The 14,474-nt window shown below is 47.5% G+C and overlaps 1 protein-coding gene and 1 long non-coding RNA gene across 3 annotated transcripts in view; one reads left to right on the top strand and one right to left on the bottom strand.

Moving 5' to 3' along the window:
* The window catches only part of LOC144145404 (long-chain-fatty-acid--CoA ligase 1), a 130,521-nt gene that overhangs the window by 26,350 nt on the left and 89,697 nt on the right, over positions 1-14,474 (top strand). Inside the window, exon 1 of one of the 2 annotated variants that reach the window (XM_077677035.1) lies at positions 6,970-6,997. The exons of the other annotated variant lie outside the window; for it this stretch is intronic. Within the exon in view, the coding sequence (XP_077533161.1) occupies positions 6,985-6,997 (13 nt within the window). The 5' untranslated portion in view covers positions 6,970-6,984. Of the gene's footprint in view, positions 1-6,969; positions 6,998-14,474 lie in introns of those variants that run through there. 2 annotated transcript variants of the gene reach the window in all.
* LOC144145445 (uncharacterized) overlaps positions 1-14,474 on the bottom strand; it is a 61,617-nt gene that overhangs the window by 18,540 nt on the left and 28,603 nt on the right. The gene's annotated exons all lie outside the window — the stretch shown is intronic.

Below are 14,474 nucleotides of genomic sequence, written 5' to 3'. Positions count from 1 at the left end.
TCTATCGGGTGCCCCATTGTAAATACATAGGGAGTAGTTGAAGGTGAGCGTTCGACTGTCAATCGAAAGTTGCCGTGTAGCACAGGTATAAATTGGTGCCCGCGCAAGTCGCGGGCATCACAGCAGTTCGGAAGAAGTACATAATAACCGAAGAAGAACTGTCCGAGGTGCACCAAAATGTGCTAGGCACGAACAACAAGCGAACCCATGGTTGCTTGCTGCGTTTGTCTTCCCTTATATGTGTGCGTATATTGAAAAATAATTGGCGATTGTTAAATGAAACCGCTAATAAACCCATATTTACTGCAAAACAGTCTGAAACAGTTGTTCGTCCTGGCCACCCGCCCTTGCAGAAAAGATACTCGGGCGTTCCTTCCGTCCTGTCTCTCGAGGCTCAAGCAATCACTGACGCCATCTTATCCTTAAGGCACTCCCGGTAACCACGTGATTCTCAGTGACAGTCAGGATGCTCTCCGCTTGTTCCAGGAGCAGTTGCTTCCCATCAATATGATGCGTACACTTCACATTCATCTGGCCAAAACACACTGGTACTAGTTACGTGCTGGACTGGGTTCCTCGTCACGCAGGCGTCCCGGGCAACGAGCTGGCGCATCATCCCTCCCGTGCTCCGTCCCAAACGGGAGACTCTGAGACGCCCTGGCCAACCCCTTTCCACCCACCCACGCAGGCGCGACAAGCCCGTCTACATCGACGCCAGACCGAGTTAGTTAGCAATAGGCAGACTCTACCGTCTCCCTCTCACCTGTTACCCCGGGCAGATGCTTGTCTTATCCGGCAAGCGCAAACGGACAGCCTTCCAACCCCACACATACTATATCGATTAGAAGGCCATCGCAGCCCTGCACGGTGCTCTAAGTGTTCTGGCTTTCCCAACTCGCCGCATGTTCTTTGGGACTGTTTTGCTTCGCAACCATCACTCTCAACTCATCTTAAATCCCTTTCACCTCCTCCCTCTTCTCTCCAAGACTGGCTCGCGCCGCCGGAGGGACCGGACCGAACGGCCTGGTGGCGAGCTCTGGTGGCTCACGTTCGTCATGTCCTCCCGTCTGTATAGATGATTTTTTTTCCCTTTCAGAACTCCGGACTTTGAGGGTCGTTTTTTTTGTGTGTGTGTGTGTGTGTGTGTGTGTGTGTGTGTGTGTGTGTGTGTGTGTGTGTGTGTGTGTGTGTGTGTGTGTGTGTGTGTGTGTGTGTGTGTGTGTGTGTGTGACAATAAAGTTTATCAACAACAACTTCCCCAGAAAGTACAATAAAACTTATTTTTTTTTAACATCGCAACAAGCTTTGCTCGTGGCAGGCCTAATTCGGTCTGCAAACAATGTGCCTCTGAAGTGCGAAAATCGCGACGTTCGCAGGCCATGTAGACGACATTTCCAGGCATCGCGAACTTCTCAAGTGCGAATGTTCGTTCCATGGAATTCGCAGACGAAAAACGCACCATGTAGAAAGGGCTTTAACCGCTAAAACATCTAAAAACAATACAACAAAAACTGACAGATGGTTTGGCTGTGGCAACCACATAATATCGTGCGAAATCAGCACATATTCCTGTGGGTAAAGATTTATGCAGTACCCCACTGCGTGTTTGCGCTATTCCCGGTGGGTATGTAACACTTTGGTAGGCTTCGATTACGGACACAGGATTCGAGTACAAGCGCATATTTCTTGGTGGAGAGGGCAGAAGACGCGGCCCGTGCTAATGGACTCCTGGAATGAGGAGGCCACCCTAAAGACTCTTTACTAATACCCCTGCTACACTAGGGTCCAAATGTCATTTGAACCAAATGTCATTTGACTCAAATGCCAAGTTGTGCTGCTACACTAGTTTTTCAAATGCCATTTGGCTCAAATGACATTCGAGCCAAATGAGCACCGAGAGAGATATTTAAGATTTCAAACGCCATTTCCAGCACTCTCGGACGCAGCGTCTTCGATCGGCAATAAAAAATATAATACTTTCGTACTTAAAACAAACAAAATATTGTTGTTTGTGGAACTTTGTTCACTGTTAATTTACTTAAAATACGAAATCAACATACTTAATTTTCATACTATCAAAACCAATGGGTCAGCTGCAAAAAAAAAAAAAAAAACACAAGACAGCCATATTTAGAATCTTTTGTGTATGTGTGCACGTTTTTTAGACGCAGTTTTTTTTTTTTTTTTGCGAGTGTGCACATTTCCTCGGACTGCTCCTAAGTTTGATTGTTATATTAGTGTACGAAAACGGAACGGGGCAACGACAGCGCCACTACAGCACAGCGAACAGTTGTGAAAGCTTTCAAATGCCATCGAAATTGTAGTGTAGCACGGCGGATTCTGAATGGAATTCGAAGCAACCCATTTGAGTCAAATGACATTTGGTTCAAATGACATTTGGACCCTAGTGTAGCAGGGGTATAAGAAACAATACACATGTTTAGTCTCTCTCTCTCTTGTGGCCGACTAACTTAGTGCTTGAGTCCCAAGTATTTGGTTAATCGATTGGTTTATTGCTCGATGCGTGCCCCAGCATGCATTGCTGGTGGCAGTCTGTAGCAATGGGCGCTGCAGTAGCATAAACTCCTTATAAAGCGTTGTCACTACTACTCCTGCGAGTATGTAACTCTCTGTGGGTATGCATCACTTTGCCAGACGAACAGCAGATAACTGTCGCGTATGCTCCGGAGATCAGGCCTACAGTTTCGTTTCGAGGTGTTCCGACATGAACCGGGAGCCACAGCTTGACGTAAAATGAGAATTTGTCCAATGGGTACCGGTTGGTGACGTTGGAACTTAAAGCGGGAAGTTAGGCCCAACGTCCCATGTTTAGACTTAACGTTAACTAACTTTCAAGTTAAGCCTTATGACATGCCAAGCAACGTCATACTCAACGTATGTTGAGCTACAAGTACCGGATGGCGACGTTAGACCTCTGTTAAGTTCGGGGGTTGCATCGCCTAATTGCTAAGACTGGCTTGCACTGTTTTTTTTTTTGTTGTTGTTGTTGTTTTGTTTTGTTGTCATTTTAGTAGAGGCTCGGACTGAGTGTCAACTAGCCGGCCTTGAGGGGCGCGACGCGCCACAGATGGAAACACTTTCTTCGAGTGCATTTTGTTGTCTTTAAAGCTCTTGGGGCGGCGGACACCGCTTAGCGCTTCGGCGGCAACTGGGAATCGGTTGTCCTCGGAAGCATGCGAGGGGCGGGGGCCATGTGGTTTCGCACCGGGCGCATTGAGTGTCCAGGCTGCGGCGCGGGACCGATAGCGGCAGCGCAGCGGTCGGGTCATAAATCGCTGGATGGACTCGTCACAAGACGCGGGCAACGCGGGATGTCAAAGCGGCTGCCGCGGCGGCGATGGCTTTTGAAATTGTAGCACATGTGCACTGTTTTGTTTTGCAATGGCTAGTTCGGGGATGATTGGAAACGGAGCGCAACTGGACATAAATTCTCAGAACCGTTGGCCGCGGAAACCGGCATGGTGCGGCGGCAGCGACCTGTGGTAAAGAAGCGGCGACACGCCGCAGGCGTTTGTTGGCATGTGGGGTTCGGGGAGTGTAGGCCTTGTCGGGCCCTTTGGGGCCACTCCCGAATCGGTGTAAGAACGCGTCAGACTTGGTTAGTTTGTTTGTTTTTCGTCTCACGGCTTCCGGTTGGAATCCTTTCTGAGTATTGACGTCTAGTTTGCGTGGGAACGGGAAAGGAGTTTGGAACAAGGGGTGGGCCAATTGCTTAATTATGAGCTCCGCCTGTGTGGCCTATGAATGGCCAGATATTTTTATTATGTGTCCTTCTCTGTCTCTTTGGTTCCGCCTTCCTTGGAGGCGTGGTTTTTTTTTTTTTACTAAAACCAAGGTGTTTGTTGTGGAGAGAGGAGGAGAGAGCCCCGCTTGATGCGGGCTCGTCTCGAGCTCTCCTCGAGCTGTTGTAACCTAGCTGTAAATATTGTAATAAAGTGTACAGTTTGTGGAGTAGACCGTCGTCAGCTATGTGCCTTCGATCAGCGAGCCATCTTCAACATCTTCAACATCATCATCATAGACCGATCTATCCCCGTAATTTCAACTACCTCCAAATGTGGCGTTAGGCCTAACGTTGGGCCGTCCCATACGTACGTTCACTTCCTCCCTATGCTGCGCACCAACCTTTGCGCAAGCCAGGTATAAACTGGAAAATACTGGAGGCTTCATTATTGAGGCTACAGCGCGTTCTCGCGGAATCTACCGAAGTGGGCTAATAGAGCTTTCGCGCGGAAAAAGGCTACCGAAATGGCACCGCAGGGCTGTAAAGGGCCCAGTCAAAAATACCGTTGCAATACCACGAGGACCATGAGGAATTGAGTAGACCTACTGGCCTTATTTTCAGCCTTTTAATCCGAGATTTCTTTCAAACAAGGGCCACTAACACAGACGAGCAGGTTTACAGACTTTCTGGTTGTTTTCGTGACCTGGGCGGGCAGTAAGGCCCTGGACCGACGACTCCTCCCGGCCGGCTCCAAAATAAACCAATTGATTTCGGTAACCGGTAAAAGTTAATTCTCATCAGCATTTACGCTCATAATAAACGTATATTCTATTTGTCTCTCTCGACTCCTAATTAATTCAGGCAGGCCAGAACAATACGACCAGCTGTGGGAATGTATGTAGTATACAAACAACAAACGGAATTTTTATCTTAAGCGTATACATATCTCCGAACACACCCAGAGCTGACATCGAGAACTTTGTACGCAGACATTTTTCCCGGGGGAAATTGTGACCAGCACTGCCAGGTGATAGTCTTTTGTGACTTTAATGTGGATGTCTCGAAACCAGACGAGAAGTGTCTCATCCAGTTTATGTTGAAAGAGTCTGGATTAGAGGAGGCCAGAATTCCTGGCAGAATTTCTAGCATGGTGCGGGAAGGCTTCATCAATTCTTATTCAATTTCACACAAATGTATGTTGTGTAAGTGTGTATGAGCCAGGGTCTGTTTTTCCGTCGGTGGCGTCAATGTGGATGTCTCCAAACGCGATAAGAAGGGGCTCATAAAAGTCGTGGTGGAAGAGTTAAGACTAGAGGAAGCTGGAATTCCTGGAGATTTCAAATTTGCAACAGCATATGTATACATTTTGTTGACCGAAGCCGAGAGACAGAACTAAAATCCGACGAAAAATAAGAGCTTCCGTTCTAAAAGGACGACTTCACGAAGTTGAGAACTGTGCCCCCAGGTCTCGCCAGTCATGATCGAATTAAGTACGGTTGTCGGAACCATCAAATCAAATAATGATGCAGACATGAAAACAAAGTTCCCAGCGAAAAGAATGGGAAAAGAATAAAAAAGCGAAATATTGATAAAGGAAGATAACAGTTGCAGCCCCTTCTTTTTTTCTCTTTTCCTCCGCAAGCAAACACTAAGAAAAAAATACGGTGATGTTGATGACGATGATACCTCGAGGGAACACAAGCTGAAAAAACACCATACCAAATACAAATAAGCGTGGTAAATGGAATAATTGAGACTGTTATGGCAAAAATTAAGTGATTTCTATCAGGGCTGGCGCTCGTGTATTATTTCTTTTTTTCTCTCTCTCTGTCTTCTGTGTTCACAAAACAGCGTTTCCACTCGGGGTAGTGGGGACGAAACCTCCAAGCATTTCCTGTTCGATCCCTTACTTCCGCTTTCTGGATGGCATGTGTCAGTGCAGATAACTTCCGATTCATAACAGACGAGGAAGGACGCAGTGGAGCCGCCGAATTAAAAAAAGAACAGAAGCACAGAACATGAACGGGTTCGGGGAGAGAGAGAGAGACAACCTTTAATAGAAAAGGATGACCACTGGTCACGATGGGGGAAAGGAATGGGGAGGGAGGGTAAGAGAATATATACAAATAAATGCTGGTCGTTCTCAGTAGACTCAATAACTGGGCCAGTTCTTGTAACCTGCAATTCATGGGCCAGTTCATGGTGATAGCAATAGGGTTTGTGCCCATACACCAGTTCGTTCGGGGGAGGACCCGCTCAAACAACCCGTGCCAGACCGCTTTTAATTGAATAAACCGCTATTTCATATAATAGTTGTGCATCAGTTTGTTGTGGATCGGGATGGGGTTGGGGAGATTTAAATGTACGGTGCGTGGCGAAAGCTGGGCACCACCAAACTAGGTGTGTGAGGTCTGATGGAGTGGTGGTACGGCAGTAAGGACATCGAGGGGGCAGGTGAGGGGTATACCACTTGCGAAGTGTTTCAGGTGTGTACGCTGAATTTGCAATATATTTGTTAATAAAAATTTCGCCTGAGCGGGGAATAGGAGGTAGGCGGCTGAGGTAGCCAGCTGGAGTTAGGGCTTTTAGACGTGTGCGTCGGTCCTTCTTGTGCTGATGAATAGAACACGATGTTAGGAGCACAGAAGAAAATATCAAGTTTAAATTTCAAAAGCTCAAGTACGTTTAGGACCACGTCTCTGCCACACAGACCATACAGGCACGAGCAAGACAGCGAAGATCGCGTGACTGCCTATTCAATTGCACGAGGGTGGACAACTCGTGGCAGCGCGTTCTCGTTTCTTTTTTCTTCCTTTTGCCAGTCAGCCATTTCAGCGATCGCGACTGGGGTTCCCGCGTAGTGTGAGAGTGCCACGCAGCGCGTCGCCATTGTTTTCCGCCGGTGAGAAGGCGACGAAGACGAAGCAGAGGGGTATCGCGGCCTACCGCGCCGCCACGGGCGGCTCGCGTCAGTCACCTGTTTCGTCCCTGCATTCTACGTGTACAACCATCCGCACGAGGGCCTTGTTCACGCCGCGACCACGGGTTTCAAATCCTCGGCACCAGTGCGGCCACGATCGGGACCGGCTGTGAGCCACTCGCGGTGGAAGAGCGGGAGATCGCGGCTCGGGGACGCCAACACTGCACGCTTCCGCCGAAGATCGCAGGCCTCTTCAAGTGCTGCAGAACATCCTTGCTGATTCGCTGCACCCGTCGTTACCGCAGACTTCGTCCTCGCCATGGACCGACCAGGTAAACAGCCTGTGCACGCAGCAATGAAGACGGGTTCTTGTAGGCCTGGGAAAGGGGATCTTTTTTTTTTGTCGGGTCTACGCTTGAGATTGTAACTACCGTTGGGCGAGTGGCTCCGCGCCTTTGTTTGCTTTGCGTCATACACTGCCCACAAGGCCAGCCTAATTCCCCTCTCGTGCCTGATGGCGCAAGGTCTTGGACGCATTTTCTGTTAACAACGTTGCCGCACATTGTGTGTATATTGTAGCGAAGTGGGTAAGCAAGCAGCTAACTGCGTGAAGTTTAGATAATTATGAAAGGATATTTAAGAATGATTAATCTGAACCGTGAGATAACCAGGGAACGTTGAGGATTTTTTCTCGGGCCCATCTATTCGCTTTCCAAAACATAGCGATCACTTTGATTTATGCGTACACAAGCAGTTATTTCATTGGTCGGCACTGTGTTCTAGTGAGTGCCATTGCTGCAGTATTATTGGGTAGGGGCTATTTTTAAAGCTTATTTAGAAAGGAGTTGTGTACAGGGCACAACCTTTATGGTACATACATCCATACACTCTAACACAATCCCGTGGTTCAACTTCACCACAATGCCCTCGAGTGACCAATACACGCCACCAACAAAGCAAATTCAGCGAACAACATCAACATGCATGCCATTTGACTCAAGAATCTTAACTGCGTTTTAGCACTGCGTGGTGCTACAGCGCAGACTGAACTTTGGAATCGCACCGTATGACTGACATCACCATTCGCCGAAATATCATTTGGGGCCCTATTCTCGACTTCGTGAATTTTCCGTGAATTCGCCATGTTACCTGCGTTCGCAAAACGTAAGCAATCAGTGACGTGTGCACGTGTAGCCCTGACGACATGCAGTGCAATTTGACGCTTACTTGCAAAAATCACTACCAAGCTATCAGATATGGCGCATAGAAGATATTGAAGCACTTGCTAGGTATTCTAAAATTACGGCGGCAGCTCAGGCTGGCAAAAAAAAAATAAATCATGCAACCCTCCGCCTTTCTTTTTTCTCTCTTGAATTTGATCATGTGACCCACTAGCGTACTAGAAGTGTACACAAGTGCAATGAGTTGGGTTCTTTGTAATATAGCTAATAGAGACGCTTGTATACTGCCCTCTTGTGCTGCTGTTACGCCAAACCAATAACTGCTATTTCCAAACTTTACGTTTGGAAATAGGTTGAAAATAACAAAGAACGGGACGTTATTTTTATGCTCCGCTATTGCAGACTTGGAAGCAGTTTATTATTTCTTTCACTAGAAAACAGTTTTAAACCGCGTGTGGTGCGTAACTGCGCCTGTTCCAAATTCACAGTGATTTCACGGCGCTGAAGGCCGGTGAAATTTTTCGCCCTATTTCACGGCGATGGCAACCGCCATTTGCTAGCTTTTACGTAAAATCACGCGACTTTTACGTACGCTGGAGTTTCCAGTGTGCGATGTATGCGTTCCCGCCAACTGTTTATATTACGTCACGTCTTCCCAGCCTATCACAGAGAGGGCGTGGCCTGCAAGCCATATTGTTGTTGAATAGCAAATACAGGCCCACATTGTCATGTCTGTTGCACTTCATCTCGTTTTTCAATGCCGGTCTATAATTATGCACTTTCAGTAGAGAGAAACAATGCAAACATTAGGACCGGTTCCAGGGAACGTCCTGAAACGTCAAAATGACGAAAGCACACACAGCCGCTTTGTCAGCCGGCAGCACGTGTCCAAACTCAAAGCCAGTCAGACAAAGCTTACGGCGGATTCACGAATTCACGAAGATTTCACGGAGTAGAGAATAGGTCCCTAATTGATCAATTAAGTGTATTGTGGTGAAGCTGAACAACACCATAATCTGAAAGTGTTCAACAATCAAGCAATTTGAAGAGCACGAGCGCTTTGTAATGTAAAACTACCTTGCCGCGTGCGGTTTCTCAAAATGTATGATGCCATGCTGTCGCGTGGGTATCAACCTAGCCGCCAGCTTGTCTTATGCACATGACGGCTCACGCACGCAGCAGTCGGGTACCGGTAGCTGCTGGGCATTTGCGTTCGTTCCAGGGCGGAGGCGCGGTGTGTGTGACATCGCAGAGTTCCGTTTCTACAGGGCGTGGAATGTACAGGTATCAATGCCCGTAAAGTACTTGCCCCCCCCCCTCATCACGTGTGTTGCACACATGATGTTCGTGGCGCTGCAAAACGAAAACGGGGCCTTAAATATGGGTATTTGCGTGTACGGATGGAACCATCACGTTCTTACACAATCGCAACGTCCGGTTATGCAGCCTTGAGTTGTCGCTTTGTTGCTTCGTATGGTTCGTTTAAATGAAAACGTCGGGGCATTGACCTTCGTGTCTTTGTTGCTATTGGACCGTTCAAGTGCGTATAGTGGGCTAAATTTCGAATGCGTTCTTTACTTATTTGTCTCACAATAAGGAAATAATACGCCAAGTTGTGACGCGTGCTGCACAGAGTTGGTCGCGCAAGTGATCGCGTTTGAGAACGAACACGACTGGCACTTTCTGATTAGTGCATTTTGGATTAAGGTAGTATAGCTCTAGAGTCCCTGATTGGTACACTTTAAGAGAATCCTGTGGTTCATCTTCACCAAAATGCACACGATTGGCCGATTTATGCAAAAGTTCGTCCAAGGACGATGTCGATAACCATATTCAACTAATACGTTTGGCGTGCGCATTTGGCACAGAGCAATGCAGGCATAACAATCTATATTGCGCTGTTCCACAGCACAAATCACATTTGTGAGTCAGATGTATTCACGTTGTTGTCATTCGGCAAATTTCATTTGTCGGTGGGATGGACTGGTCACTTGAGAACGCATAAATGTGGGCTAGTTGGTTCGAACTGTGAAGCATGGTTAATTAGCGCGATAAAGACGGGACCATAAGGAAAGACCACACAGGACTAGCGCTGGACATCAACTGAAATGTTTACCACACACATAGGAAGATATACAGGAGCGGCGCATGCGTGAACATGGCCAAAGCAACGAGAAAAATACGCGACTAAGTCAAGTGGTGCACCACTTGACCTTGTGATTATCTGAATGCGCACGTGCCACGTGCGTAACAAAATGCACCACTTGACTTTGTCGCGAATTTTTCTCGTTGCTTTGGCCATGTTCACGCATGCGCCGCTCCTGTATATCTTCCTATGTGTGTGGTAAAAATTTCAGTTGATGTCCAGCGCTAGTACTGTGTGGTCTTTCCTTATTTTCCCGTCTTTATCGCGCTAATTAACCATGTTTCACAGGTCACTTGAGTGCAATGTGGGGAAACTGAACGACGTGATTGCCTTATGGTACATTCTTCTGTCTTGCTCAGAAGCAAGACAGCTCACACAGATTGTAATTAATTAATATTGAGAACAGAAATCTGTCAAAATCGGTTGGGCTTCCAAAAGAGTATTGGATGGCCTCACACAAGCTACCTATACACCGGCTTGCATGGTTTCTTGGGATCAGATTGTCGGTATTGTCGATACTGTCGACCACCTTGTCTAGCGCTTAGTGGGCTTGTATATTGTTTGAGGCCTTGATCAATATCCAACTACCGTTACTACCGAACACTTTGTGAATCAATCACACAGCTTATGATTCGCAAAACGTTTCTTCCTTAAGAATTGGCTCCCTGTTGGTCAGTGCCTTGTCTCGGGAAAGTGGCTTAATCCCGCAAAACTTTGACAACGACCGGTTTGTTGTCGGGCCACTCAATGCGAAACAAGTGGCTGTCCAATCACAAGTCATTCTTGAATAAACTAAGCAGGTCTAAAAACGATTCGTGATTTGCTGGTGGCTTATCTGGCATCGTTTTCCTGGCGCAAACGCCTGTCTTGTAACCTGCACATAAGCTCACTCCGTTGCCTTGTGCATCCCCTTCTATTTACGCAACACTTGCAGACCCCTAGGCAACTGATTCCAACGCACCACCCCGCAGTTCCCCACTTCTCACAGTTGGCACATCCCCCATGTCATTTTCAAAGTTCAGCACCTTAATCTCCTCGCGCACCCACTATCCACCCAGGTCCTTTCTTCCAGCAGACGCCGATCGGAGGTGGTCGGTTTTTTTTATACATTCGGGGTCACTATAGTTGTGTAAATGGGAGCTTTTTAATTGTTTTTACAGCGTCCACTGTCATTGCAGGGATTGTTCCATCTGCGATGTGCTACGTGGCTAGAAAGATTGGTGGGTGTCTCTAGTTTAGTATTGTGTACAGGTCCGCGCAGAAGTTAACGGAGCAAGGGAGCGGTGGCCGAACTAGAGTTCCTCTATATAGCTCCCTATAGAGGAACTCTAGGCCGAACTAGAGTCCCTGTATATAGCTCCATTAGGGGAGCAGAGTTGCGCGTCCATCCGCCATGTTGAGTTCCGGGTCGTGCGGGAAAGCCGCCCTTCTCACATATAGGCAGCCGCGCCAGCGGCAGCGGCTAGGAGGAGCGGCGAGGAGCGGCCGGACAAAAACTGGCGCACGATTCTCGGCTGCTTATCAGCTGAGCCGCCGCCGCTGCCGCCACTTACACAACCACCAATGCTCATTTGAGCAGAACTGACTAAATACGGGATCTTGTGCGCAGCACTGAAAGCGGGCTTTCCTGTCGAACTGGAACCCGCGGCATGTGGCAATCAGACGCGCAACTCTTCTGCTACGCGATATACAGGAACTCTAGTTCGGCCTAGAGTTCCTGTATATCGCATAGGGGATGGTGGTGTGTTAAAAAATTGTGTTAGGAATTGTGATGAGCGCTGGCAGTGAAAGCGGCGATCCAATATCTGCACAAGTTCCCTGCATCCGAGAAACCGAAGTCGGCCATGAGTCGGAGGAAAACCCCTTTATAAAACTCGCCGCGGGCGAACATGTTGCCTTTATGCTTCCCTCAGGCTTTCCTATTCCAAGGAGAGATTTTGTGCCTCTTCCGTTCCCCAGAGGACTTTCTGGCTCGTATGAGCTCTTCATACCAAGTGGTCGCCGCAGCGCCGGCACTTCCGAATATGACGTCATCTACCGCCGGCCAATCGCGGAAGGCAGCCAGGGCTCTGACCGCGCCCCGAGTAGGGGTCGTTTGTTTTGACGAAAAAAAGGTATTTTGGGTGTATTTACACAATAAATGAACATGTTTATCGAATTCGGTGTCAAGAAAACTATACAGTAATGCCCCCAAACATTTTTTTTTTAAAAGCTCTTCAGCAGCCCGTTAAGAAAATTCTGTGGTTCGGCTTGACCGCGATGCTCTTGGTTGACCAATACATGCAGTTGCGTGCCCTGAGTTGAAGCACGAAAGGGTTTGCCGGCGGAGTTGACCCGGTTTAGGGCTAAGCCTTCGCTGTCGAGGCTGAACGCCCGAACCGTGCCATTTCGTGTAGCGCTGCAACCGTGCACGGTCGCCAGCATAACTTTCCCCGTGGTTTCATCTGGCCCAAGGGCACCACGCATTATGCCTACCGGGCCGCGACGTGGCAGTCTTAATTGTCTCGCGTGCCAACTTGTGTAATCATGCGGCGATCATCCGTAATACGTTTCTGTCTCTGCGGCGCGTTTCGCTTCGTTTTTTTGTTGTTGTTGGTGTTGTTGTTGTTGTTGTTGTTGTTGGTGGTGGTGGTGGTGGTGGTGGTGGTGGTGGTGGTGGTGGTGGTGGTGGTGGTGGTGGTCAGCCCTTGTTGAGGATAACGCTCATGGCGAAACGATGGAAGGTTGAAGACCACTACGTATAGAATATGCGCTGCAAGATATACTTCGCAGCACCCCTTTAACATGTGCGTGCCTAACGGTCGGCTTTTTTCGCTCCACGTTACCACGTTTTTATTCGGTGACGTATTTGAATCTTCAACAAAGTAAAAACTTGGTCTTTTTGGTGCATATTAAAATACAGCAAAACAGCGCAATGGAGCAAAGAAGAACAACAGGACGAAGCGCTGCCTGTTCTGTTGGTCTTCCTTGTCTCGTCCTTTGTGCTGTTTTACTGGCTTTGTGTTTGAAACAGATTTCGTCCGCAAAGGATGAGCTCTGTCTCGACGTTCATCCCATTGTGCTCCTCTGCGCCAAACATCACTCAAACTACACATTACACCAAACTCTCCCGGTCCGTATTCATCTAAAGCAGACATACCTTGTCCAACATTTTTAACCCCGGCCACCTCCTTGAAGAATCCTCTCTTCGTCGGTCAATGGCACTGGGGGACATCATCACTGACACAGGCTTCTGTCACCAAACATAACACGTACAGACAGCTCTTAAAATGTCTTCTGTTATGAAAATTTAATGGTGGTGGCATCGTGAACATTTAAAAATATCCCGGTTAACATACAGATGCCCATACAAATCAATAGTTGGGATTCCTTAACCACTGAGGAGGCCTTGAGACAAGGGAGAGAGTGACCGAGTGGTCGGAAGGTTGTATGACGACTGAAAAGAAGACAGCATGAGCGCGTGCCGATCGCTAAATGACGATAGGCGTCGGTGATGACGACGTCCTCGATGAAACACTGATGATGATAGATTCTAGAGATAGGTTGGCTTCAAAAGCCCCGTGCGCACTCTTATTTCTGTCATTACAGACATTTACATTTCGTTAAATTCGGTCGCATAAAGCATCTAGCTGCGCGAGAGCAGTTGTGAATTGGCGTATAAAAATCTGCAGAAATTCAGAGAATTGTGTATTAGTGCGTAACATTCTTATGCCACTTGTCTATATTGTGAATTCTTTACAGCCACATTTGGCTATGAGTAGCCAAAGACATTGGGTTGTCTTATTATTTTTAAGTTTTATTTTGTGTTTTTTCTCACATGAAGTAAATTGATATCCTTATAGCGATGAACTACTTTTACGGTTTGCCAATTTCCGCTATTTTTCCAGTTCGTATTTGCAGCACTCTTTCCCGGGCTTTTTTCGTTCTGCCTTGGTTATCTAAAGGAAATATATAAGGTACATCATTTCGATTTCTTCAGTTCATTTTTGTGCTTATTTTAATTTTTTAAATTTTTTCTTCTTAGTGGTTTTTCTCAATTATGTTCGACCATGTAGCACCATTTACGCTATTATGACGATCAAATGTGTTACTTCCGCCAGTTACGCATTTTTGTGGAAATGCAGGGCGCTACATGGTCCTGGCTGTGAGGGTACTTGGCAAAGGATGCTACGCATTAATACCGCTCCAGCATCCTGCTCTACTGGTATTCTGTTGGCTCGGCTCAGCTAACAGGCGAGACAGCCACTGCGTTGTTGCCTCTTGCAAGAGGTGTGGTCTCCACTCTCCAAGGAACTAGTTCGCGTATTCGCCTAAATTACTAGCTTTAGGTAAACATGCCATGCGTTGATTTCTTCGCCCGATTGCGTAGCTTTTACATCGCTGCCTGTATGGTTCTTCCTCTGTGCGCGAATGTTTCTGAAGTAAACATCGTGCTGGCGCTCTGGCGTTCTGCGGCTCTGCGCGTCTACAATGATACAAAAC

This window comes from Haemaphysalis longicornis, unplaced genomic scaffold (assembly GCF_048455015.1).
Source record: "Haemaphysalis longicornis isolate Haplotype H1 unplaced genomic scaffold, Haemaphysalis longicornis Haplotype H1 scaffold_1, whole genome shotgun sequence".
Taxonomy (NCBI): Eukaryota; Metazoa; Arthropoda; class Arachnida; order Ixodida; family Ixodidae; genus Haemaphysalis; species Haemaphysalis longicornis.
This window is presented reverse-complemented; position numbering and strand designations above follow the sequence as displayed.